We start from the raw sequence: 26,221 nt of genomic DNA, 5'->3' as shown, positions 1-26,221 counted from the left end.
CGCCATTACATGTTGATATAATTTTAAGTCTAATATATTAGTTTTGATTTCAACTTTTAAAAAATTGTTTTTTCATCAGCATTAAAAGGGAGACATTGAAGTGAGACTGCGATTCTGTCAAAATGTATCCTTCATCCTACTTTATTCTTCACATACTGTAAACAGAAGAGAAGGACAATAAAAAGAAGCTGTATTTTAAATAAATACAAATATTCATAACTTGGCTACTGCTGTCCCACTCCTGTCTGAAGGGAAAGTTTGGAAATCCAGTTTGAGCTGGTTCTATACCTGTGAAGATCTTTATAAACAGTGTGTGATCTGCCCACCCAGTGAGGAGTTCATGCAAACTCTGAGCTCTTCCTTCTACATTTACCTCTCTGCACTGAGAGAGGAGGGACTGTTATTGGAGACTGACTGTAGGACGATCATTACTGACTCCAAAGACGTTAACCATGACTGCTATAACCTGCCTGCTTCTGACTACAGTGTTGTTTACAAGTGAGTTTTAACCAGTCATTCATGTAATGTAAGCAAAATTTGTATTTGTAAGTTGTGGAGTTTTTAAGTCTTTCTTAATTTCACAGGTGTTAAATGTCAGACACTGACTGAGTCTGAACCAGCTGTTAAAAAGCCTGGAGAATCCCACAAACTGCCCTGTACAGCCTCTGGGCTCACATTCAGCAGCTACTGTAGGCACTGGATCAGGCCCCTGGGAAGGGACCGGAGTGGGTTGCCTACATTGGTACATCTAGTTCACCCATCTACTATTCCAGATCAGTTGAGGGAAGATTTGTTATATCCAGAGATGACTCCACCATTAAGTTGTACTAAAACTGTCACCACAGCAGACTTCAGTGAATTCATTCTGTTTGTATTGTCTCTACACCAAAGTAAAGAGAATCTAAGCATTGAAAGTAAACTTGTTGTGTTTTTCTTTGTAAGAAAGAGATGTTATTTATTTTGATAGATAATGTACATTTCATTCTACATATACTCTATGGATTATGCACATTCTTCACTGGCTTAAGAAATAAACAGCAAATGTGTCAGAGCGCAATAGAAATCAGTGTATAGAAGGGGGAAGGTGCAGTATTACCTGAACAGATGGGTCTTCAGGTTATGTCTGAAGGTAGAGAGGGACTCTGCTATCCTGGCTGAGGTGGGCAGGCTGTTCCAACATTGGGGAGGCAGTAGGAAGAAGAGTCGAGGCTGGGAGGAGTGATGACCAGGTCACTGCAGGGAGAGGAGAGCTAGGCGCCCAGAGGCAGCAGAGCATAGAGCACAGGTTGGGCTGCAGGACTTCACCAGGGTCTGAATGTATGGGGTGCAGCTCATTTAGCAGCCTTGCAGCCACCAGGAGCCAGTGAAGGGAGTTCAGGTGGGGGGAGGGGGTATGGTAAATTTGGGGAGGTTGAAAACCAGGGGGGTTGTGGTGTTCTGGATGAGCTGAAGGGGCTGGAGAGAGTGCTGTGTAAGCCCAGCCAGGAGGGAGCTGCAGTAGTCCAGTCAGGAGATGACTAGAGCTTGAAGCAGGAGCTGGGCAGCATCTCTGGTGAGGAAGGGTCTGATTCTGCAGTGTTGTAAAGTGCAAACCTGCAGGAGCATGTTATGGCCGTGATGTGGGTCGTGTAATACTGCTGACTGTTTCAAGTCACACTGAGAGTCCTAGCAGTCTGGGCAGCAATCACTAATGGAGAAGGAGAGGTCCTGCAGAGGACATGATTTTTCAGTAGAAAAGAGCAGCTCTGTCTGGTCAAGGTTTAGATTGAGCTTTTGCGCAGAAAAGCAAAGTAAGTTGCTATGTGCGAAAGATGTATTAACTTTTAAAATATTTATGTCAGTAAGGTGTGGGACGACTGATCAGCACAATTTCTTTAAATGTAAATGGACATAATATCAATCTAACATCAATCTGCCGGTGTGTGGTATATCTGTTATCCATGAATAAAGACCATATACCCTATATTAACAGGCATAATGAGATCACATATTTTTCACAATAGCACAATCATCCACAAAACAATCTGTGGTCGTGTATATTTGGTTGTACCTGTAGATTTATTATGAGCGTAATTACACACTCAAATCCAAGACATAAAACAGGACACTAATGAACATCATTGTACTTTTAGCATTCAAAATGGAATGTATATAATTGCACTTATATTCAAATCATAATTGCATGAATATTCATTCTGAATTTTTAGCTTCAGCATTGTTACTGATGTAATATCCAGAGTTACGCAGGTGGAAGCAAACTACTGTTTTTAATTCTGCTCCAGGAGGGGGCAGCAGTGCTCTGATAATGGATATACGGACCCTCACAACTCATTGTTTTATTTCCATCCTCCAACACCCAGAGATTTAAATAAATTTAGGTCATAGTCCTTCCTATAAAAGCCACTGAGAATTCTCTTCCCAACACAGGAGCATCACCTGTAAGACAGAGAGGGAGATCTGTGTGTGACAATGGGAGCTATTGTAGTATTAGCAGTGTTGCTGGGGACTTTATCTTGTAAGTAAACATTCTGTATACATATTTCTAATTTAAAAATTATTCTGTGACATTTTTCTAATGCTTTACTTCATAAAAATATGAAATAGCTGGTTTATTTTTGTTTGTTTAGAAAATTATATTGTTTTTTGATGGATACACAAATATATTTTTTATTTCTGTCTCCACAGATGGTTTCTGTGTCGAACTCACACAGCCAGGCTCTATGGCTGTAAAACCAGGAGAGCCTTTATCTGTCTCCTGTAAAGTCTCATATTCACTGGGCAGCTATGGTACAGCCTGGATCCGACAGCCTGCAGGGAAAGCTCTGGAGTGGATTGGAGTTATGTCAGGTGGAAGCACTGCTTATAAAGATTCACTAAAGCACAAGTTCACCATCTCCAGAGACACCTCCAGTAACACAGTGCTTTTACAAGGAAGCAGCCTGCAGACTGGAGACACAGCTGTGTATTACTGTGCCCGGGACCCACAGTGCAGCAAAGCAACAATAGACCTGTACAAAAACACATCACACTGAGTGTCACCACTGAACACACACACTCTACCTGCATGTAGCACTCACTGTCCCCATATTCACCATTATCTGAAAAAAGAAAGAAAAATAATAAAAAATGGGCAAAACCTCAGACCTGCAGCAACTGAAGTTTTATTGTTTATTAAAGCACAAAAATGATGTTTGCATATGAAAAGCTCAAATTTAAAGAAACAAACATAGAATACAATAACTGGGCGTATACCCTATAGACATGGACACGCAATGCACTTTGACCCCGGTCTTCTTCAGTGGTGCCTGCATGGGCCCAGTGTGGTTTGGGGCATCAGCTCACACAGGTGAACAGGAGGAGGGGGTGACTAGTGTGGATGACTAGATTCAGCAGTGGTGGCCTGTTGCCTGTATGCAGCTGGATGTGTAGAGTGCTGTACTTTACAGTCTGAAGTGTGTTCTATAGCCAGAGGGGGGAGTAGGGGAGAGATGTGGCGCTTGTGTATTTTGGCTGATGGTAAATGCAGCAGCAGCAGCATTCTAAATGAGCAGGAGGGGCCTGATGGTACCTGCAGGGAGACCCAAGGAGAGAGCAGCATCATCCATTAAGGACACCATAAGGGCCTGAATAATGAGCTGGGCAGCATATGCAGGAAGGATAGGATCGATTTTACAGATGTTAGAGATAAAAAAAATCAGCAGATCCAAGTAACAGAGTGATATTCTCAGTGAGAAACTGTGTTAACCTGGATCATTGGCAGTGTTGAATATATATATATATATATGGCGTTCTGTTACTCCCAGTTTAAGATTGTATTGTCTTTTTTCTGACTTTATGAACCTTACCTCAATATCCATAGCAATTTTATACTTACAGATAAAATATCAAAACGCAGATAGACTGATCCACACCATATTTGGGGAAAAGAAAAAAGAAGAAAAAAATTGTTTTGCTAAAGGTGACAGACATAAGCTCACGGGTGGTTTATCTACTGAAATATCTATAGAATATCAATATACTACAAATATACTTGGATATTTATATATGCTTGATTTTATTCCCCATGGAAGCACAGCATATGCAAATCTGTCATTTCCATTTGTTATTCCTGTGGTTACATTTGTAACAGGCATAATGTTTTCCTCCAGGAGGGGGCAGCAGTGCTCGTCATAATGGATATTCTGACACTCTGAATTTATCTTGTTTTCCTCCTTCCTCCAACCCCCGGAGATTTAAACAAATTATGTGCACAGTATTTACTATAAAAACCACTGAGAATTATCCTTCTAACACAGGAGCATCACCTGTAATACAGAGAGGGAGATCTGTGTGTGACAATGGGAGCTATTGTAGCATTAGCTGTGTTGCTGGGAGCTTTATCATGTAAGTGAGCACGCTATATTCCTATTTGAATTGTAATTAAGATTTTTCTGTTAAATCCTGCAAAGATTTACTTGTAGATAAAATAAAATGAGTTGTCTATTAGTTTTTGCAGTTAATTGTGTAGTTATTTTGCTTATTAATGTACTCACAAATACCTTTTATTGCTGTCTCCACAGATGGTCGCTGTGTTGATCTCACACAGCCAGCCTCAATGGTTATAAAACCAGGAGAGACTTTATCTGTGCCCTGTAAAGTCTCATATTCAGTTAGTGGTGATCACACAGCCTGGATCCGACAGCCTGCAGGGAAAGCACTGGAGTGGATTGGAGTTATATATTCTTTTGATAGCACTGCTTACAAAGATTCACTAAAGAACAAGTTCACCATCTCCAGAGACACCTCCAGTAACACAGTGTTTTTACAAGGGAGCAGCCTGCAGACTGGAGACACAGCTGTGTATTACTGTGCCCGACAACCACAGTGCTGCAAAGCCACGGCAGACCTGTACAAAAACCCACCCTGATGAGTGTAGTGGCAGAACACAAACATTTAAAAGCTCTGTGAAGTTTGCACCCCACATGATCAGAATGTGAATTAAAATATTTTCCTCCATTTGTGCTGCAGTGTGCCGATAAAATGTAAATCCCATAATGGTTTAGGACCTGTGTTTGTAACTCAAAAGTTGTAGTTTAAATTCCCAGCTGGAGAGTATGCATTGTAGCTCTGAAAATGCTTTTCCTAGATTGTTTGACTAAATATACAGCTGCATCAATGGACTGTATGTAAATTTATAATTTTCATTTACTGTTTCTATTATGAAACGTGAATGAATAAGTCATAAATCCATTTTGAACATCTAAAAGGTGATCTTTTTTTCTTTAGGAAAACCTTATTTTATTGTACACAAAATACGAAATTTTAGAGGCATGTAGGTTGTTATTGCCACTGATGTAAAGAAAATCTGCTCCTCAGTCCAATTTATGTACATGCAAATGAGCAGATCATCACTGTACTCAACTAAATGGTCCAGATACAAATCTTCCTGTTCTTGGTATACAGAATATCTGACAACAATATACTGGGATCACGGGATATTAGTCCCCAGAGAAACACAAAGACACACAAAACGCTTCTCATTGTGGATTCAGTCCCCAGAGAATTTCCTATAAAATTCATATACAACATAAGCTTGACCTTTAAGACAGAGAGGGAGCATCTCACACCACAGTCCTACTAAAACCAGCTCCGCCCTTTTTTCTGTTTAAATATGAGCACAGCCTCTATGCCCTGGAGAGGTGAGAAGAGCAGCTCACTGCTGCTCATCTGCAACACAAACCATGTTCCCTGCATCTCTGCAGACGGTCCTGGCAGCTGCATCCTGTGAGTTTCTGTTTCTGTCCAACTGCTTAAAACCAGAGGAACGCCCCACCCAAAAATAAATTAAAAGAAGAATTCTGGCTTTGGCCTCTGCCTACTGCCACACAGTCTTAGGGTTTTTTTATTGAAATGTTGTGAAATTCAAAATTTTTCTTTCTTAAAGTGTCCATTCACAGGTTTCGCTCAGTCAGTCTGAATCAGAAGTGAGGGCAACAGTGCGTTGTCTAAAGTTCTAAAAATACACTACCACTGTATCTTCAATTATCAGTAATTACACTGTATATTTTAATGCATCATTAAAAACATGTATTGCATTCATGAGATAGTCCTGAGACAAACAATTATTCAAAATACTATAATATCATTTCAATGATGTGTAATTATATATCAAAACAACATCTGAAACTTCATTTAGCTTCTTCACAATGCTTAAGAATTTTAAAGGAAATCTACCACAAATTCAGGTGAAATAGTGGCAGAAGCAGCCTGCTGTTTCTAATTCTCCTCCAGGAGGGGGCACCATATTATAAAAATATTGGCACAAAATATGTATTATAAATACAGGGTCAAGAATTTAACACTGGATATCAGGATGCTTTCTATATATGTGATCGTATGATGTCTGTCTTGGACACTCGCATTAGATTGACTTGTGATGAACTGAGTACTGGGGAGCTCCTGACTCCACTCTCCCGCCCTCACCTGCCAGGAAACTCCCTGCATTCATTATGAATAATAATGCAACAATCCGCCATGGAAGAGAGACACACGGCTGTAATGATGAATAATACTTATAACTGCTATATGATCTGCACCCCATCTACAGCTCTGTCTGCTCTATTTAAACAGCATGTGATCTGCCCACCCAGTGAGGAGGAGTTCATGCAAACTCTGAGCTCTTCCTTCTACATTTACCTCTCTGCACTGAGGGACTGTTGTCAGGAACTGACTGAAGGACTATCATCTCATACTGCAGTCCCCGACTTTCATCATGACTGTTATAACCAGCCTACTTCTGATTTCAGTATTCTTTACCAGTATGTTTAAATTTCTCATTAATTTTGTTCTTACTAAAATGTTGATTTGTGATGTAGTGGATTGTGAGTTCTAAGTATTTCTCAATTTTACAGGTGTTAAAAGTCAGACACTGACTGAGTCTGAACCCGCAGTCAAAAAGCCTGGAGAATCCCACAAACTGACCTGTACAGCCTCTGGGTTCACATTCAGTGACTACAGCATGCACTGGATCAGACAGGCTCCTGGGAAGGGGCTGGAGTGGGTTGCTTACATTAGCTATAGCAGTGGCACCATCTACTATTCCCAATCTGTTCAGGGACGATTCACCGTCACCAGAGACAACAGCAAGAACCAGCTGTATTTACAGATGAACAGGCTGGCAGCTGAAGACAGCTGCTGCTGTGTATTACTGTGCCAGACACCCACAGTGAGAGAGAGTGAGGGGAGAGCCGCACAAAAACCTCTTCCCCTTTATCACACAGTACTACTGTAAATAACTGGATTTACTGGCCAAATTAAATAATACATTTTTTAAATGAAAAATAAATATCAAATAATGTTGGTGTCCATAGTTTGTTGGATACACATGTCTATATCAGAAGGAAAAGAAGCATGTTCCCATAAGCTTTTCATATTGATCAGATAACAATGCAATTTTTTGTGAAACATAAGGTTAAAAATCTCCTCCACTCAAAAATATGATTTCTTAATGTCAACTCCTTTTGGAAGCATGCCTTTCACTATGCAGATTGATTTTTGAGCAGAACTTGTCACCAGAGCGCCGTTTTCACATTATTCTACTAAAGGCGAAGAGCATCTCCTTACTTCCCTAAAAATTGTTTTGATAGGATTTTAAATTGACATTTCGAGTCACTACTGTCATTAACTATTCCCTGACTCCCATTGCCATAAGTGTAGGTGAGAATCAGGGATGCTGATCAGAATATATATTTGTTATATGAAGCGCACAATAAAGCCTGTGTGCGTCTCAGAATTGCAGTCTTTGTGGTTTGTAGGGAGAGGAACATCAGAACCCATTACATTGTTGTTGAGGCAAAGGAGTAGAGTAAGATTACAGATTTGTACAGAGTACCATTCAGTAGTATTTCTCTTCATGTAAATTAGCACATCACTTAGAATATCACATTTGCATTTTCAATTAGTTTACGCCAACACTAGTTCCTGACACAATGCTACCAGTTCTAGTCATATCTGTAATTTACTAATAAAAACACAATATTAACAGATATATTGAGATATACACCTGTTTTTTCACGGGAGCACAAACATTTACAAATATCTGCTGTCATTGTTTTCCCTGATGTAACCAAGAAAATGAGAAGGGCAGCACTCTTTTGTGTTTTTATCAATCCAGTTGAAATGTTGTACATTGCGCAGATATTCAAATCATAATATCTTGAACATTCATTCGGTATTAACCCATAAGTAATGTTACAGATCAAAAGTCCAGAGCAATGTTGGTGGAAGCAGTCTTCTGTTTTTTTATTCTATTCCAGGAGGGGGCAGCAGTCCTCCTCATAATGGATATTCATACCTTCTGAATTTATTTTGTTTTTCTTCTTCCTCCTACCCCTAGAGAATTAAACAAATTGAGTCCACTGTATTTCTTATAAAAGCCACTCAGAATTCTCCTCCTAACACAGGAGCATCACCTGTAAGACAGAGAGGGAGATCTGTGTGTGACAATGGGAGCTATTGTAGCATTAGCAGTGTTGCTGGGAACTTTTCCATGTAAGTGAAGAAGTTAATATTGCTGTTAATAATACTGCTTCAATGCTGTTGTGTTGTTCTTTGGAGCAGCTGTCATAAAGTAGATTATAAGTAATTTCTGTGTGCAGTATGAGCTTCTCATTTGCAATATTGTCATCTTTTCACAGACAGTCACTGTGTTGAACTCACCCAGCCAGATTATTTGTATGTGAAACCAGGGCAGTCTCTGACCATCTCCTGTAAAGTCTCTGGGTATTCCCTGACTGATAGCAGCTATGGTACACACTGGATTCGACAGCCTGCAGGGAAAGTTCTGGAGTGGATTGGACGATATTGGAAGAATGACGCTAACACTGCTTATAAAGATTCACTAAAGAACAAGTTCACCATCTCTGTAGACACGTCCAGCAGCACAATTACTTTGCAGGGGAGCAGCCTGCAGACTGGAGAAACAGCTGTGTATTACTGTGCCCGAGACTCACAGTGAGAGAAAGTCATTTGATAGCAAAACAAAAAGCCTTTCACACTTCATTTGAGTGAGTCAATTCATTGAAATGGGAGAACCAGTCTTCAGTCTTAAATATTCTCCCTCATAATTTGTACCTTTCCTGGCTATTCTTAATTTACCATATATATATATTTAGACATACATACTGTTTAAACTCCTAAGTCTCCTGTAAGGATATAACAGACTTCACTTTCAAAAAAATTTGATTTAGCTTTGAGCTCATCTGATTTTTTCTCCATGGAAGCGGAGGCATACACAAAAATCTGCTGTCATTTAAATTTTGCCTGTAGTTAAATTTGTTAGACAGAATTCAAGTGTATTTCTAGCAATATTTTCTAGAATGTATTGCATTGCACAGATATTCACATCATAACTAAATAAACAATAATTGCATCCATGAGCACTTTTTCTGATCTAAATTCCGGAGTAATGCAGGTTTAAAAAGCCTCCTGCATTTAATTCTACACCAGGAGGGGGCAGCAGTGCTCCTCATAATGGATATTCTGACCCTCTGAATTAACACAGGAGCATTACCTGTAGGACAAAGAGGGGAACTGTAATCTCTTGGAAGCACGAACACCAGCAGACCCGTAGATGAGACCCTGAGAAACCATTTCATAAAGGGACAGAAGAGCAGTCTTCAACTGTCAGTTTTGAGCTTTTCAGTAAATGTAGTTAAAATGCCAGATTGTGATATAAATAAGAGTAAGTAAACATGTGAAAAAATAAAAGTAGAAGTTTCCAGTGAATTTAGTAACAGTTATAGCCCACCAGCATGGTTCCACACCCACCTCCTAAAACATACCTCTGAGTGCAGGGGGCTCAGACCCCAGTTCTGGAGGTCTGCAGTCTCTGGTGTGTTTTGAGAAGTCCTTTCAATCAGCCAAGTCAAGTCAAGTTTATTTAAAGCGCAATATCACAAAGGTTGGGAAAGAAGTGCAAGGGTAATTTCAGGCATAAAGTTCTATTGCACTGGAGGCTGAGAACTCTATCCTGCGGTGTCCTGTGTTAACTCTACTGCTCTGGCACGGGGGGTCAGAGTTTACTTTGTTGATTGAACTCTTCTTTGAACGTGACTCTTCTGTTATGTTTTGACCGTTTCCCCATGCATTGGCTCAACTGATTTGATTCCAGTTTTGCACTCAAACTCTAACTAATAAATTCTATACTGGCCTCATTAGTCACATTAGTCACAGTCACATGGCGCAGTTTCGTTTACAACTGCGCTTGTAAACGAAAGGTCGCAGGTTCGATTCCCGGGTAAGGACACTGCCGTTGTACCCTTGAGCAAGGTACTTAACCTGCATTGCTTCAGTATATATCCAGCTGTATAAATGGATACAATGTAAAGTGCTATGTAAAAAGTTGTGTAAGTCGCTCTGGATAAGAGCGTCTGCTAAATGCCTGTAATGTAATGTAACATTCCTCTATTCAGCATTGGCTCCTGTGGCATGGCACCCCAATGTGGTGGCTTTTCTTCCACTGATTCACCTCCCGTAGCCTGCACTGCCTCCACAGGTATGACTCTTCCAGTCTGCACTGACTCCCTGGGGGTGACATCTCAATGTGTGGAAACAGGAAGAGCTGTATGCAAATCTGGCCTGTGTGTCACCGTCTATAACAGACCGTTCCTGTGAGAGCAGAGAGACAGTGATGCGCGCCAGTCAAAGTCGTCCTCACTGCAACTGCACTGCAAATATGATCCGTCTGCTCCTTCCCCTCTTGGCCTTTCTGCCATGTAAGTGGTTGATGACTTCAGTCTGGGATCTTCACGTCGCCACTGTTATGTCGTTTATGTCAAATATGTTCCATTTAGAATGGACTAAACTAGATACGTCACCCAGTAATGACGGCATGATAGTAATGACTATCAGTTTGCGATAACGCGGATTAACCCACATTTTAATCCTGCCTTTAATCTCCTGTTTTAGGTCTGGACGCCATCACTTTGACCTCCTCCCCCGCTCAGGCTAAGTCACCTGGAGGGTCCGTGAAGGTGTCCTGTCAGGTTTCTGGGTACGCCTTGACAGATTACGGCACGAGCTGGATTCGGAAGCGTCCGGGGAAAGCCATGGAGTGGATGGGAATCATCTGGGGAGGCGGAAGCATCGACTCTCCCGCGCCGTTCAAGAGCCGGTTCACCATCTCCAGAGACAGCAGCAACGTGCTGTACTTGGATATCAGCAGCCTGCAGACTGAGGACACAGCCGTGTATTACTGCGCTCGACTCAAACAGTGAAGCAGGGCGGTGCCGCGTCTGTGCATAAACCCACAGGCTGCCTCAGAGACAAACGGCCTCGTGCTCCCCTCCAGATCAGTGAGAGAATCCTAATGCTGGGCCAGCTGCATTTTATTAAGACTCCTGAAGGGGTACAGGTACAGCATCGTTGCTACATAAAAAGGCGATAGAAATATTTATATACTGTGATTCACACAAATCCATAATCTCCAGTTTTTATCTCTCTCCCTTCCCCACATTCTTTCCTATGGTACAGAGCCACAGACACATATTCAGCTTGTATTTTTACATTTTCACTTGAGTCTTCCCTGTAGTTTTTTTTTTTTTTTTTTTGCTTTATTCAGAATTTAGATTTTTGTTTCTTTTATGTCTCGTTTTATTGCAAATAAATGTGTTTCAAAATTGAATTTCAGGTGGGTGTTGAGCATGGGAATAAAATAAATAATTAATTGATCATTTTTATTAAAACAAATTCAAAATGTTTTAGAGCGAACAAGCACTGAAAAGAAACAGAGATGAGTTTTGCAGTTTAAAAATGGAAGTTTTGTTCCCTATCAAACTCCTGTGGACATATACATGAATGTAATGTGATGTAATGTGGTTTGCATAGCTGCAGAATATATGAAGACTTTGTTCATTTTTCCTTTTCTGTCCTGAACTGATGAAGGACATTTAACAAGTAATGAATGAATGAATGAATGAATGAATTTATTTGATGATTAAAAAGCACATGTAACACTGCACTGCAGTCATTACATACACTAAAATCACAGAGGATGAAAACACAATAAAGCCAGAAGGCTTATTTCCATTGTGGTCCTCTAGTGTAACACTTAACACTCTACAAGATAAAAGCAAGACAACAACAAGACAGCAAGCGATGACAATACAATCAATATATAAATAACAGGCTCATGCTTTCTTGGTCATAAAAGTTAAAATTGAATATTCTACATGGTACTTTGTAACCATTTCTTTAAGGCCACTTAAACGTGCTCCGTGAAACACTCAGTTTCAGGTTTGTGGGCAGATTATTCCACTATACTGCTGCACAGCAGAGAAATGTGTTTTTGCCCATTAGGCTATTGAATTGAAAAGGTATGAAGTCTGTCGAGCTACCTCTTGTAAAGTAGCTATGAGTGTCTCTTAGTAGTAGGACAGGTCTAAGAATGTGTGTGTTCTCCAAACAAGGAGAAAAGAAAATAGTCAGGGTTAGAAAGGACCCGATGGACCCTGTGTGATCCCAGCATCTCACACCACAGTCCTACTAAAACCAGCTCCGCCCCCTTTTCTGTTTTAATATGAGCACAGCCTCTAAGCCCTGGAGAGGTGAGAAGAGCAGCTCACTGCAGCTCATCTGCAACACAAACCATGTCCCCTGCATCTCTCCTGAAGGTCCTGGCAGCTGCATCCTGTGAGTTTCTGTTTCTGTCCAACTGTGTAAAACCAGAGGAACGCCCCACCCAAAAATACATCATAATAACAGTAATTATTATTCTGGCTTCTGACTACTGCCGCACAGCCTTGCAATTTTTATATTTTTGGTTGAAATGTCATGAAATTCATTTTTTTTTCTGTCTCAAAGTGTCCATTTCAAAATTTTGCTAGATTTCCAACAATTTTATAAGAAACATTCATTTTTCAGCAATCAAATAAAATGTATTCTTTCACATTATTTTGTGTGGTATTAAGTAACATTCTCACACATCTGCTGGAATGTTCTGAGATTTGAACAGAATCTGGAGAGTTAGAGCATTTTAATGACGGGAAAATAGCTATCAATACTTGATTTAGATGTGTTGCGTTAGAATTTTAAATGCCTATATTTTACAATATTGCCAATATTTGCACAGGAATGGAACATTTTCTGTAATGAAACATTCAATAAGTAATATTTGTGGAACATTCAGACCAACTAAGCGTTTATATACACACTGTACACTTTATGTAAATAGCATTTCCCATGAGAGGCGGTTATGTAAATCCCATGAGCCCCATGTTCTTTAAAACACAGAAGTTACAGCACATATTCAGTGAGGAGCAGCACTATTCACTTCTTGTCTTTCGTTGCTGTAAATGAAATAAAATGGAGGCCTTAGTATTCATCATAGCTTTGCTGTTTGCATTTAAATGTAAGGACACAGCTGATTTCATTCCCTCTTTTCTCCTGTCTCACAACACTTGATTGAGTGGTACTACAGCACTGGCTATAGAACTGTTGTAAAACTGTGTTTTTGTCCCCTTCTGCAGATGCTCATTGTGACATCACACTGACAGAGTCTGCTCCACAGATGAAGAAGCCTGGAGATTCCGTGAGGCTCTCCTGCAAAATTACTGGATTCTCAATCAGCAGCGACAGTGTGCACTGGGTTCGACAGGCTCCAAACAAAGGGCTGCAATGGGTTGGATACTTCGGTGGTTCTTCTGACGATCGTTTCAAAGTAACAGAAGATTCATCCAACAGCATTGCTTACTTAGACATCACCGATCTCAAGTCCTCAGACACAGCTGTGTATTACTGTGCCCGACAGCCACAGTGAGAGAGTTTAAGGCCCTGCTGTACAAAAACCCTCCACAGATGATTTAGGAAGTGTGTGACTGGCTGTGCTGTGTGGCCTAAAGACATTATCTGTTATTGTTTTTCTCCTGGATTTGCACCATAAGGCTTCATCACACATTTTTAAACAAAGTTGAAATGAATTTAAGAAAATAACAAATACATTTAATCCAATTTAATTATATGTATTCAATTATTCCTCTATTTTAAGCTCCCAGTGGATTCAAAGTGAGCAATAATTTGAGTAACAAGTGAAAGTTTGTCAAACACAAAGATTGCAAATCTTTGACATGATTACACAATGGGGATATACATGTAGGAGAATGTTTTCTTTGTAATATTTCATGGGATATATGATGTACAAAACAAGCTCCTGAATCAAAACCCTTGAACATAATACATATACACTTCAACGTTATGGCAATAAACAACACAAACTTTCAATTACTCCTTTATTATTCTCATTATATAAATGGTAATAACATAATCATTAATTCCACTGAAATTTCTTAAACACATAATAATCCTAATTTGCATAAACTGGGCTGCAATGTTGGTGCACAGACATGCATATTTAACTAGACAGACAAGCACACCTTCAGCTAACCTAATCTTGTGAAGCCCCAGAAGTAAGCCAGTACTGCACATGTTGAGTGCAAAACACTGGTGCTCCCATTGAAGTGAATGAGGAATATCAGACTTTTGAAGGCAAAATAAAACTTTCCAGATTATATTTTGAAACTCCGTTAATGATCATTACATTTCATATGTAGTTTTTTTATGTAGCAGGTTTTTTTTTAAAATGCAATATGTAATAAAACATATGGATTTACTAACCATTGTTTTCAAACATAATGAAATGTATGATCACAAGAGTTTGACTGAAGAGATTACCTTGGTTGTTAAATCACCATAGTTTTCTACATTAAATTCAATTTGGCAAGTGAATTGCCATTACTTCTTAGGCTTCACTGCTTGGACCCTCCTAGACTCCAACCCTCACTCGTTCCTATGTACACTCTATGCATTGGTGGAAGCAGTCTGCTTTTTAACATTCTCCTGCAGAAGGGGGCAGCAGCACTAATCATCCCATCCATTATCTATACCCGCTTATCCTGAGCAGGGTCACGGGGGGTGCTGGCTGGTGCCTATCCCAGCATGCAATGGGAAAGAGGCAGGAATACACCCAGGACAGGCTACCAATCTATCGCAGGGCACACACACACCATTCACTCACACACTCATCCCTATGGGCAATTTAGAGTCTCCAAACGGCCTACCTGCATGTCTTTGGACTGTGGGAGGAAACCGGAGCAGCTGGAGGAAACCCACGCGGACACAGGGAGAACATACAAACTCCACACAGAAAGGCTTAAGCTGAGATTCATTACCTTCTTGCTGTAAGGCGACGGTGCTACCCACTGCCCCACCGTGCCGCCCAGCACTGCTCATAATATGAAAATATTGGTTAAATAAGACTAGTGTTACAAATACAGGGTCCAGCGTTTAACAGTGGATATCAAGAGGCTTTCTGTACTGTGGTCAGATGCTGTCTGTCTTGGACACTCTCATTAGACTGACTGGTGATGTACTGAGTACTGGGAAGCTCCTGACTCCACTCTCCCACCCTCACCTGCCAGGAAACTTCCTGCATTCACTATGAATAATAATGCAACAATCAGCCATGGAAGAGAGACACACGGCTGTAATGATGCATAATACTTATAACTGCTATATGATCTGCACCCCATCTACAGCTCTGACTGCTCTATTTAAACAGCGTGTGATCTGCACACCCAGTGAGGAGGAGTTCATGCAAACTCTGAGCTCTTCCTTCTACATTTACCCCTCTGCACTGAGGGAGGAGGAACTGTTGTTGGAGACTGACTGAAGGGCTAGCATATCAACTGTAGAAGTCTTTCACCATGAGTATTATAACCAGTCTGTTTCTGATTACAGTAATCTTTACCAGTAGGTTTAAATTTCTTATTCTTTTAGTTCTTACTTAAATGTTGATTTGTGAGGTTGTCAATAGTGAGTTCTAAGTCTTTCTTAATTTCACAGGTGTTAAAAGTCAGACACTGACTGAGTCTGAACCAGCTGTTAAAAAGCCTGGAGAATCCCACAAACTGACCTGTACAGCCTCTGGGTTCACATTCAGCAGCTACAGCATGCACTGGATCAGACAGGCTCCTGGGAAAGGACTGGAGTGGGTTGCCTACATCCGTGGTGATAGTAGCAGCATAAATTATGCCACGTCTGTTAAAGGAAGATTCACGATCTCCAGAGACAACAGCAAGAACCAGCTGTATTTACAGATGAACAGGCTGACAGTTGAAGACACTGCTGTGTATTACTGTGCCAGAGACCCACAGTGAGAGAGAGTGAGGGGAGAGCTGCACAAAAACCTCTTCCCCTTATCACACAGAGCTACAGCACAGAGCCCTGGAATGAATTCTGTTGTATGAAGTGAAACTCAGGGTTTCTACTCTAAATATCTCTGAAGTGTTCTCTTCTTTAGGTCTCATTTATACTATCATATGATGAATAATTCTTGGTCATCTTTCAAATACCCTTTTGAGTCACCTTTAAACCAGCAGCCTGTAACCGTGTTCTGGCATTCCAATATTCAATATGAATTCTGATCAAGGTGACAACAGAAAAAATGGGCTTTTCTCAGTATCATTTCAAGGACCTTTACAAGGACCTTTAAAACTTCCCGTGAATCCTGCATGAATGTATTATGTACATACATTAATATTTCCCCAATGTGAAATTAATACTGATAATTTTATCACATATAAGCAAATTTCTTTGATCTTATACGTGATAAATTTCTCACATCATATTCTGAAGTCCTGTAATATAATCGCCCTGTGGAATAAATGTGTAGCTTCATTACATCCTCCCATGTTCTAATCCAAGCGATTCAAAGTGATTTATTTCATGGAGTTTAGACCCAAACCGACTCATGCAAGCACACTGCAGCCCACCCAGTGAGGAGGAGTTCATGCAAACTATGGGCAATTTAGAGTATCCAATCGGCCAACCTGAATGACTTTGGACTGTGGGAGGTACCCGGAGGAAACCCATGTGGACACGGGGAGAACATGCAAACTCCACACAGGAAGGCCTAAGCCGAGATTCGAATCCATAACCTCCATGCTGTAAGGCGACGGTGCTACCCACTGCACCACCGTGCCGCCCAGCACTGCTCATAATATGAAAATATTGGTTAAATAAGACTAGCGTTACAAATACAGGGTCCAGCGTTTAACAGTGGATATCAAGCTGCTTTCTGTAGTGTGGTCAGATGCTGTCTGTCTTGAATACTCTCATTAGACCAGAGGAGGATGGGTTTCCCCCGTGAGCCTGGTTCCTTCCAAGTTTTCTTCCCATTTGCCACAGGGAGATTTTCCTTGCTACTGTTGCCTTAGGCTTGCTCCTGTGGGGGTTTAGGCCAGGGTTGTCTGTAAAGCGTATTGTGACAACTGCTGTAAGATAAGCTATAAAAAATTTTTTTGATTGATTGATAGACTGACTTGTGATGCACTGCGTACTGGGGAGCTCCTGACTCCACTCTCCCACCCTCACCTGCCAAGAAACTTCACTATCATTCACTATGAATAATAATGCAACAATCAGCCATGGAAGAGAGACACACGGCTGTAATGATGGATAATACTTATAACTGCTATATGATCTGCACCCCATCTACAGCTCTGACTGCTCTATTTAAACAGTGTGTGATCTGCCCACCCAGTGAGGAGGAGTTCATGCAAACTCTGAGCTCTTCCTTCTATATTTACCTCTCTGCACTGAGGGAGAAGGGACTGCTGTTGGAGACTGACTGAAGGGCTAGCATATCAACTGTAGAAGTCTTTCACCATGAGTATTATAACCAGCCTGCTTCTGATTACAGTAATCTCTACCAGTATGTTTAAATTTCTTATTCTTTTAGTTCTTTCTAAAATGTTTATTTGTGCGGTAGTGGATTGTGAGTTCTAAGTCTTTCTTAATTTCACAGGTGTTAAAAGTCAGACACTGACTGAGTCTGAACCAGCAGTTAAAAAGCCTGGAGAATCCCACACACTGACCTGTACAGCCTCTGGGCTCACATTCAGCGGCTACTGGATGGCCTGGATCAGGCAGGCTCCTGGGAAGGGACTGGAGTGGTTGGGATATCGGTATGACAGCTCTAGCGTGTACTACGCCCAGTCTATTAAGGGAAGATTCACCATCTCCAGAGACAACAGCAAGAACCAGCTGTATTTACAGATGAATGGCCTGACAGCTGAAGACACTGCAGTGTATTACTGTGCCCGATACACACAGTGAGAGAGAGTGAGGGGAGAGCTGCACAAAAACCTCTTCGCCATTATCACACAGAGCAATCATATAGAACTGGATTTACTGGCTTATTTAAATATTTTTTTTTTAGAACACATTAAAAGAAATATCAAACAATTTTTCGTTTATTGTATGCACATTTATACATCAGTGAGAAATAAATGAAGCATGTACCTGGAATCTTTCCATATTGAGCAAATTGCAATGCAATATTGGTTAAAGAAAAACTAAAACTTTCTTTCATTAACATTTTCAATTATGATGTCATTAATTTACATGCAGTCGTGAGACACATCCCCCAGTGGTGTTTTTTTATGATTCATAAAGACCTGATTTGGTGATACATAATAGAAATTGTGACCCATTTTGTTATGGCTTTATGCATATTTCGTATTGGTGTGGGTACCTTTAGGAGAAGAGCAGTCTCTAGTGGAAGAAAGGAAGACCTGGCAATCCAAATTACATCATTATGTATTCAATGAGAATATTAAAATATAACCAGATGGCTTTACTGTTTACTGTTTACTTTTTTAAACCAGAATAATGTACCCCAAACAGGACAAATAAGCAAGTACTCTTGTTAAATTCAGTTTATTTCTTGTGATTTAAATGGAATGTATTCCAATGCGTATAAATCTGTATGGTAACTTCATGGTAAGCCTTATTTCTGAAACAATATAATGCCACCAAAATAAATCACTGATCTAAATTCTCAAGTTATGCTAGTGGAAGCAGTCTGCTATTTTTGATTTTACAACAGGAGGGGGCAGCAGTGCTCCTCATAATGGACATTCTGTTCTGTTTCTCTCCTTCCTCCAACCTCCAGTGATTTAAACAAATTCAGTCCACAGTATAAAGCCCACTGAGAATTCTCCTCCCAACTCTGGAGCATCACCTGTAAGACAGAGAGGGAGATCTGTGTGTGACAATGAGAGTTATTATAGCATTAGCTGTGTTGCTGGGGACTTTATCTCGTAAGAATGCTATTTTCATAATCTTAATTTATAGAACAATGATTCTGTGACATTTTTCAAATGATTTACTTTCAAATAAGAGCAAATAGGTCAATTATATTGTGTATGTTTCCATAATTATGTTGCTTTTTGATGAATGCAGCAATACCTTTTTATTTCTGTCTCCACAGATGGTCACTGTGTTGAACTCACACAGCCAGGCTCTATGGCTGTAAATCCAGGAGAGTCTCTGACCATCTCCTGTAAAGTCTCTGGGTATTCCCTGACTGATAGCAGTTACTGTACAAACTGGATCTGGCAGCCTGCAGGGAAAGCTCTGGAGTGGGTTGGATATATATGTTCTAGCGGGGGCACTGGATACCAAGATTCACTAAAGAGCAAATTCATCATCACCAGAGACACTTCCAGCAGCACAGTGACTTTGCAGGGGAGCAGCCTGCAGACTGGAGACACAGCTGTGTATTACTGTGCCCGATACACACAGTGCAGTAAAGCCACAGCAGACCCGTACAAAAACCCACCCTGATGAGTGTAGTGGCAGAACACAATCATTAAAGAGCTCTGTGAAGTTCATGCCCCAAGTGGTCGGTACATGAATTAAAGTATTGTCTATCGTTTGTGCTATGTTTGCACTGATGAAATGTAAATCCCATAATGGTTTATGACCTGTGTTTGTAACTCAAAATTTGTAAATTGAATTGCTAGTTGGAGAGTATGCATTGTAGATTTGAATATTCTTTTTCTAGATTGTTTGTCTAAAGATCCAGCTACATAAATGGACTGTATTTAAAAAAATATATAATTCACATTGTCTGCTTTTATTGTGAAACCATTAATGCAGAGGTAATAAATGCATTATGAACATCCAGAAGGTGAATGCTTTATGAAAGCCTAATTCCTTTATAAATGAAATAGAATGAAACCCATTTCTGACACACTTTATCGCTACATTTGAGAGGCATGTACTGTAGTTAGTTATTGCCGCTTACATAAAGGCGATCTGCTCCACAGTACAATTTATGTACAGTACATGCAAATGAGTAGCTCATCACTGTACTCAAATAAAAGGACCAGAAACAAACCTTCCCGTTATTGGAAAATCTACAGTTTATCTGTATACAGCAATATACTGAGATCACTTCACATTAGTCCCCAGAGAAGCACAACAAAGCACAAAATCTGTTGTCATATTTGTGTTTCAAGTAGTTAATTTTTTTTTTACCTGGGTAATACATAGAAGATAAGGCAAGACAGCCCTCTAGATGGAATGTATGACATCTTGCAGATATTCAGATCATATCATGTCATGTCAACATTCATTTGGACTGTAATCCCTCATAATTTTTACTGGTCTAAATTCCTGACTAATTCTGGTGAGAGCGGTCTCCTATTTTTAATTCTCCTCCAGGAGGGGGCAGCAGTGCTCCTTTTTGTAGTTATCCTGCAGTCTCTGACTTTGCCTCATTGAATTTGTGTTGTTTTTGTCTTCCTCCAAGACCGTGCATTTCCTGGAACTTAAGCATTAAACACTTGTTGCAGTAGACAACTCAACCGTTGTAGGTGAACTTCATTATTGCCAGTATTTTTATAGTAATAACATGATCGTTCATTAGAGTGAAATTTAATCAACCCATGAGCATTGTATTTTGTCTACAAAAAATTAAACTGTAATAGTGGTGGAAGCAGCCTGCTGTTTCTAGTTCAACTCCAGGTGGGGCATCATAACATCAAAATATTGGCATAAGACATGTATTAAAAATACAGGGTCAAGGATTTAACACTGGATATCAGGATTCTCTCTGTATTCATATGCTGTGTGTCTTGGACACTCTCATTAGACTGACTGGTGATGTACTGAGTACTGGGGAGCTCCTGACTCCACTCTCCCACCCTCACCTGCCAGGATACTCCCTGCATTCACTATAAATAATAATGCAATAATCAGCCATTGAAGAGAGACACATGGCTGTAATGATGAATAATACTTATAACTGCTATATGATCTGCACCCCATCTACAGCTCTGTCTGCTCTATTTAAACAGCATGTGATCTGCCCACCCAGTGAGGAGGAGTTCATGCAAACTCTGAGTCTTCCTTCTACATTTACCTCTCTGCACTGAGGGAGGAGGAACTGTTGTAGGAGACTGACTGTAGGGCTAGCATATCAACTGTAGAAGTCTTTCACCATGAGTATCATAACCAGCCTGCTTCTGGTTACAGTCTTCTTAACAAGTAGGTTTGAATCTGTCATACATTTAATATTTACTAAAATTGTATTATGATGTTATGTGTTCTAAGACGTTTTTGTTTTTTCATTTCACAGGTGTTCAATGTCAGACACTGACTGAGTCTGAACCAGCAGTTAAAAAGCCTGGAGAATCCCACAAACTGACCTGTACAGCCTCTGGGTTCACATTCAGCAGCTATCCAATGAATTGGATCAGACAGGCTCCTGGGAAGGGACTGGAGTGGGTTGCCTTTATTCACACACAGAGTTCACACATCTACTATTCCAAATCAGTTGAGGGAAGATTTATTATATCCAGAGATGACTCCAACAGTAAGCTGTACCTGCAGATGAACAGGCTGACAGCTGAAGACACTGCTGTGTATTACTGTGCCAGACACCCACAGTGAGAGAAGTCAAGCCTGAGCCCTGACAATAACTCTCTACATGAAACTGTCACCACAGCAGACTACAGGGAATTCATGTTTTTATTGAACCTATGGCAAAGTACAGAGAGTCTGAATATTGAAAGTCAACTTGTATTTTTGTTTCTGTAAGGGAGAGACATTATTTATTTCGATATATAATGTACATTTCATTTAATAATTTGTTTTGAACTGAACATCTACTCTATAGAAAATGCACATTCTTCACTGGTTGAAAGAAATTAACACCACAGTGATAACCAGTTCAAGAAAGCACTGGAACAGTGCATGATGTTGTTACATGAGAGACGTTCCTCAACAGGTCCAATCTAACATTTCTATATATATGCAACACACTATATTTGTATTTACTCCTAACTAATAACAGCTAGAGTGCTGTCATATTTGTTTAATCTGTAGTAGCTTAATGAATACCAAGTACTTTAGCCCACAGTCTCCTCATCTTGTGAGATGAATTATCACGAAAACCCTGAGAATACAAGACTGTGACTGATTTCATAGCTTTGATGTCATTTCCTGTGTAATTTGTGACTGCAATATACATTAAAATATATTAAGGTGTTGTGTTCCTTCTAAAGGTACAATTCATATTAATTCAGTTATGCATAATAAAACTGTGATCCATTTTTATTATACCTTATTGGTAAATTTTAGAGACATGTAAAGTTACTTATTTTCATTGAGGTAAAGGAGTACAGTAAGAGTACAGATTTTGTATAGAATACAGTTTAGTACCATTTCTCTTCATGTAAATTAGCTCCTTGCTTAATCCATCCCATTAGCATTATAAATTAGTTTACGCAAACAGCAGTTCCAGATACAATGCTACCTGTTCTTGTCATACATGTAATTCATTAATAAAAAACACCATATAAACCGATATATTGAGATATACTCCTCGTTTTTCATTGGAGCACAAACATATACAAAGATCTGCTGTCATTTGTTTTCCTTACGGTTACTGTTTGTCACCCAGAAAATAAGACAATACAGCACTCCTGTGTGTTTATATCAATCGAGTTGGAATGTTCTACATTGTGGAGCTATTCAAATCAAAACGTATTGAATATTAATTTGAAATGAACCCATAAGCATTGTTACTGATCTTAAAATCCGGAGCAATGCTGGTGGAAGCAGTCTGCTGTTTTTAATTATCCTCCAGGAGGGGGAAGCAGTGCTCTTTATAAAGAATACTCTGACTCTCTGAATTTATTGTTTTTCTCCTTCCTCCAATCCCCAGAGATTTGAACTAATTCAGCGCACAGTATTTCCTATAAAAGCAACTGAGACTTCTCCTTCCAGCACAAGAGCATCACCTGTTAGACAGAGAGAGAGAGACCTGTGTGTGACAATGGGAGTTCTTATAGCATTAGCAGTGTTGCTGGGAACATTATCATGTAAGTGAGCATACTGTATTCATATTTTTATTTTAAATTAAAAATGTACTGTGGTGTTTCCCAAAATGTGGCTTTTGAATTACATTATCTTTTTTGTTCGTGTTTGCTGTTTGTTTCAATAACTGTACTACCTATTGGTATATCTGACCATCGTTTTTATTTTTCTCTACTCAGATGGTCGCTGTGATGAACTCATACAGCCAGGCTCTATGGTTGTAAAACCAGGAGAGACTTTATCTGTCTCCTGTAAAGTGTCATATTCACTGGGCAGCTATAATACTCACTGGATCCGACAGCCTGCAGGGAAAGCTCTGGAGTGGATTGGATATATAGGGACGGGTGGAAGCACTGCTTATAAAGATTCACTAAAGAACAAGTTCACCATCACCAGAGACACCTCCAGCAGCACAGTGTTTTTGAAAGGGAGCAGCCTGCAGACTGGAGACACAGCTGTGTATTACTGTGCCCGAGAGTCACAGTGCAGCAAAGCAACGGCGGACCTGTACAAAAACACATCACACTGAGTGTCAGCACTGAACACACACACTCTGCCTGCATGTAGTGCTCACTGCCCTCATATTCACCCTTATATAATTATAGAATTGCTATATAGATATATTATAGATAAATAAATTAGTTTTTCTTCTTATGTTCTAAATATTCTTTCTTTTAAAAGAATTAAAAGAGACTTTGATCTGAGGCCTGGATTCCATCACATTTGTCTTTCATTTTGGCTTAAATGTGTTTGTTGTTTATTCTTCTCGTAATGTGTTTGGGTATATTTAGGCAATTGCGGAATGCTACTCACATAGGTCGAAGTTACGCACAGATGTTTATTGAATCCAGTCCTGTGTCTGATCCAGCAGTTAAAAACCTGGAGATTCTGGATGTGTCAATACTTCATCATATTGTGACGAGCAATTCACACAATAGTTTGTGAACTGTGCTTGTAGCTCAAAAGTTGTAGCTTCAATTCCCAGCTGGACAAGTCACATTATGGCCTTGAACATGATACTTATTCTTCTTTAACTTAAAGTACAGCTGCATCTTTGGGTTCTATGGAAAACTGTAATTCACACTTACAGTTTTTCTTTAATGATGCCATTACTCAATAGGTAATAAATCCATTATGTACCTTCTAAAGGTGATGTCTATGCATTATGGTACATAAAGTAAAGTGTGACTCACTTTGTAACACTTTATTTGAAAACTTCAGAGCCATGTAATTAGTTACAGTATTGTCACTGAGATCTTTTTCTCTGTGTAATTTCTGAAAATGTAAATGAGTGCATTATCACTGTGCACAAACTAAAGAATATCTAGACACGGCAAACATCCTGAGATCACCTGATATTTTTACCCATGGAAGGCCAAGCATACACAAAAAACTGATGTCATTTAAAATTCCTGCAGTTAATTATTTTACTCATGAGACAATTTACTGAAAATAAGACAACAGTTGATTTTTTTATGCAGCATAGGTGGAATGCAACACGTTGCATTCCACGTCTTCACCATGTGGTCTGTCCTTGCTCTCTTCATACATGCAGCTTTTGTCTGTGAGTACCTGTGGTAGTTCTTCTGAAATAGCAGCCATGTTTAAATGAAAAATGTGTGATCGACTCTTTCTCTGCCCTCAACAGGTGTCCAAGGAGACATTGTGCTGAGCCAGCCTGGACAGGAAGTGAAGAGGCCAGGAGAGTCAGTGAAGCTGACCTGCACAATCTCTGGCTTTAGTCTAGGAGGCTACTGGACTGCTTGGCTTCGACAGAAAGCTGAGAAGAGTCCAGAGTGGCTCGGTGAGATTAACGGGGACGGTGGGACGATAAACTACCTGAGCTCCATCAGGGGAAGACTCACCATCAGTAAAGACAATGGCAAAAACACTCTGCATATGGAGCTGAAGAGCCTGAGGACGGAGGACACAGCTGTGTATTACTGTGCCAGATACACACAGTGAGGGAGAGTGAGGGGAGAGCTGCATAACAGCCTCCCCCTCCCTCTGAGTCACAGGAATGAGAGCTAAGCAGCTGCACTCATTTTTTATATAAGAATATAAAAACACAATACGCGTGAATCATTGAGGATGACTTGCCATCGCCTGAAGACTGTACAACTCAGCAATGAGAATTTGAGGGTGAAACCTGAATTTCTAGGCCAAGCAATTTTAACCCCCTGTATTTTGGATGCTCCTGGCCACTTGCCTCCTTCTCCCCCTCATTGTAACTGCCCTCATCGTTCAGGCCCTCAGGTTCAACATCGAAGTCCTTACATCCCACATCGAGGAAGTCGATGCCGACGTCCGCAGCAAAGTCGATTTCAAACTCCTCCGTTGCTGAATCTTTCCTGCTTACCACTTCTTTTTCTCTGCTCAAGAGACCTATCCTCTTTTCATTTTTCATCATTTATCCTACATCTACGATGCCACGTTCAGACAATCTATATCTCCGTGGTGAAGTTCAGTTAACCATCCACCCCACAGCCCACACGGCCAGCAACTGTCCCAGATAGGGGCTTTCTGATTTGTTATCTATTTAGGTTCAGCTCCAAATGTTGGACCCCCTCATACCTTGAAATTGAGAAAAAATCCAATACCAGTTTCATATTAATTTTATCATCTTTCAGGCTTTTAATATGTTCTGTGTCAGCATTGCAGATTAATTCTGATGAAAACAAGATGAACCTGTGGCTCTCCAGGACCAGGGCTGACCCCGTCTTATTTACGGTTATCATTTCAGGTGAATGCATGGATACCTCACTGGAATAGAGGGTTGGCTCATCTTTCTCAGTGCTACCCACTGCACCACCGTGCCGCCCAGCACTGCTCATAATATGAAAATATTGGTTAAATAAGACTAGTGTTACAAATACAGGGTCCAACAGTGGATATCAAGCTGCTTTCTGTAGTGTGGTCAGATGCTGTCTGTCTTGGACACTCTCATTAGACCAGGGGAGGATGGGTTTCCCCCTTGAGCCTGGTTCCTTCCGAGGTTTCTTCCCATCTGCCACAGGGA

The 26,221-nt window shown here is 40.2% G+C and overlaps 2 gene segments (V, D, J or C); both read left to right on the top strand.

Annotated features, from left to right (window-relative positions):
• The first annotated feature begins 10,437 nt into the window (after nucleotides 1–10,437).
• Nucleotides 10,438–11,662, top strand: LOC135248734 (Ig heavy chain V region 914-like). The segment is given in 3 exon segments: nucleotides 10,438–10,534; nucleotides 10,641–10,754; nucleotides 10,948–11,662. Coding segments are annotated over 3 exon segments (489 nt in total).
• A 13,026-nt stretch (nucleotides 11,663–24,688) lies between these two features.
• LOC135248737 (Ig heavy chain V region 6.96-like) lies at nucleotides 24,689–25,206 on the top strand. The segment is given in 2 exon segments: nucleotides 24,689–24,766; nucleotides 24,851–25,206. Coding segments are annotated over 2 exon segments (390 nt in total).
• Nucleotides 25,207–26,221: the final 1,015 nt, after the last annotated feature.

This window comes from Anguilla rostrata, chromosome 2 (assembly GCF_018555375.3).
Source record: "Anguilla rostrata isolate EN2019 chromosome 2, ASM1855537v3, whole genome shotgun sequence".
Classification (NCBI taxonomy): Eukaryota; Metazoa; Chordata; class Actinopteri; order Anguilliformes; family Anguillidae; genus Anguilla; species Anguilla rostrata.
The sequence above is the reverse complement of the archived record's forward strand: the minus strand, read 5'-3'. Positions and strand labels throughout refer to the sequence as shown.